A 1,772-nucleotide genomic window follows, 5' to 3' on the forward strand; every position below is an offset into this window, starting at 1 on the left:
CCTGCCAGATTAGCTTTAGGAGCCTCATCTTCTCGGAAGTGTGCAACAAAAAGACGATAATGTTCATCCGTTAACCCTGGTATGGGGTTGGGTCCAACTTCTACACAAGCTGCTTTTGCCTTTGGTTTGTCTTTCTTTCCTGGCCACCAATCAGGGTAACCTATCTTCTTGAAGCACCCATCGCTTTTGTGTCCTTCTTTTCCATAAAAAGTGCATTTTTCTTCCTTGTCGCTACTCTGTTTCATGATTCGTTGTGCGCCTTTGTTAGCTGTATGTGTGCTTTGAACCCCTTGTGTAGTGCGTGTTGCCTTCCTGTTCATCACGTTCACCTGGAAGGCTATTGTTTCGCCTACTGATTTTCTGGATCCATCTGTGATTGCACGTTGTTGTTCATCTTCAGCAAACAGGTGATTTGTGGCCCCTAAGGAAGGTGGTGGCTTCATGGCAAGGATTTGGGTTCGGATGATGGAGAACTCCTCATCGAGCCCCATAAGAAACTCATAAATTCTTTCTTTCTCCTTCACTTCATTCAATATTCTTCCTAGAGAGCAGTTACACCCATCACAGGTACATCTTGGTGTTGGAAGAACGAGTTGCAGTTCATCCCTTAGAGTTTTTAATTTCATGTAGTAGGATGAAACCGAAGTCCCGTCCTACCTTGTAGTGTTCAACGACTATTTTAGCTCGTAAACCCGTGGAGCACCTTCCAAGTCTTTCCAAATCTCGGCTGATGTATTAGCGTATCTCACACTGGTCCGGATGTCCCTCTCCATGGCTGCTGTCAGCCAGCCCTTGACCATGGCATCTGCACACATCCATGCCATATGCATGGGGGATGCAGAATCTGGTTTGTTTATTGACCCATCGACAAACCCCTTTTTATTCTTGGCAAACAGAAAATTGATCATCTCCTGCCTCCATTCGTTGAAGTTGTTATCATTCAACACATCATTAACCTGCATCTGTTTAGGGTAATCTGACGGATGAATATAGTATGGGGAATTGACATGGATGGAGTTAGCATCGATGGGTTCCTCAGTCTTCTTGATTGCCCTCGGATCATTGTCTTTCTCTTCTGTCATGATGGCCTCCAATCTAGGTTTTCTTCAACGGATCAGTTCTCTAATACCATAAAGAAACTGAGAAAACATTCTATTCCATTAATTAATTATTGATCCCACTACGTACAAGCATTAAAGAGATCCTTATAAACAGGATCAGATAAACTAGCTAGAAAGTAGGCTAAAGATAAACATAGGAATAAAGTAAACAATACGTGATCCTCTAAATGGAATAATCTAGATGTGTAAAATAGTTCCATTAGAAGGAAGTGGAGGGAAATGGGAGGATCACTTTCCCTCCTAACTTTCCTTCCGATTTGGGAGGATTTGGAAAGAAAGAACAAAATGATTCATTTTCCTTCCACTTCTCTCCAACTCGGGAACACGAAAGAAAATTTTGTTTTCCTTTCCTTTCTCTTCTTTTCTCTCGTGACTTTCTTTTCTCTTCTTTTCTTTCCTTTTGTTAAACTCGGGAACGAGGCGTTAGGTGGTGTTGATTTCGGTCCAAATGGTGCTCTAAGGTAGTGTTTTCGGCCTTAGTGGGTTCTAGGTTGTTAATTTCGGTTTTGGGTGTTCTAGGGTGGGTGGGGTACTAAGTCTAAATACTAATAAACAATGTTTTAAATCCATGATTTCTATTCCAACTATTTGACTATTCTTGCTTTGTTAAAACTTGTTTACTTTCAAGAGGTTATCGTAAATATGATTTCC

At 41.4% G+C, this 1,772-nt stretch overlaps 1 protein-coding gene across 1 annotated transcript; it reads right to left on the minus strand.

Annotated features, from left to right (window-relative positions):
- Window positions 1-674: 674 nt before the first annotated feature.
- LOC111918298 (uncharacterized) lies at window positions 675-1,082 on the minus strand. Its single transcript, XM_023913981.1, has one exon. The coding sequence runs from the start codon at window positions 1,080-1,082 to the stop codon at window positions 675-677; it is 408 nt and encodes a 135-aa protein (XP_023769749.1).
- Window positions 1,083-1,772: the final 690 nt, after the last annotated feature.

Source organism: Lactuca sativa, chromosome 8 (genome assembly GCF_002870075.4).
Source record: "Lactuca sativa cultivar Salinas chromosome 8, Lsat_Salinas_v11, whole genome shotgun sequence".
Classification (NCBI taxonomy): Eukaryota; Viridiplantae; Streptophyta; class Magnoliopsida; order Asterales; family Asteraceae; genus Lactuca; species Lactuca sativa.

Bases quoted from the DNA above. Each gene is read 5' to 3' on its own strand.
- LOC111918298 (XM_023913981.1), bottom strand. From the start codon at position 1,082: ATGACAGAAGAGAAAGACAATGATCCGAGGGCAATCAAGAAGACTGAG.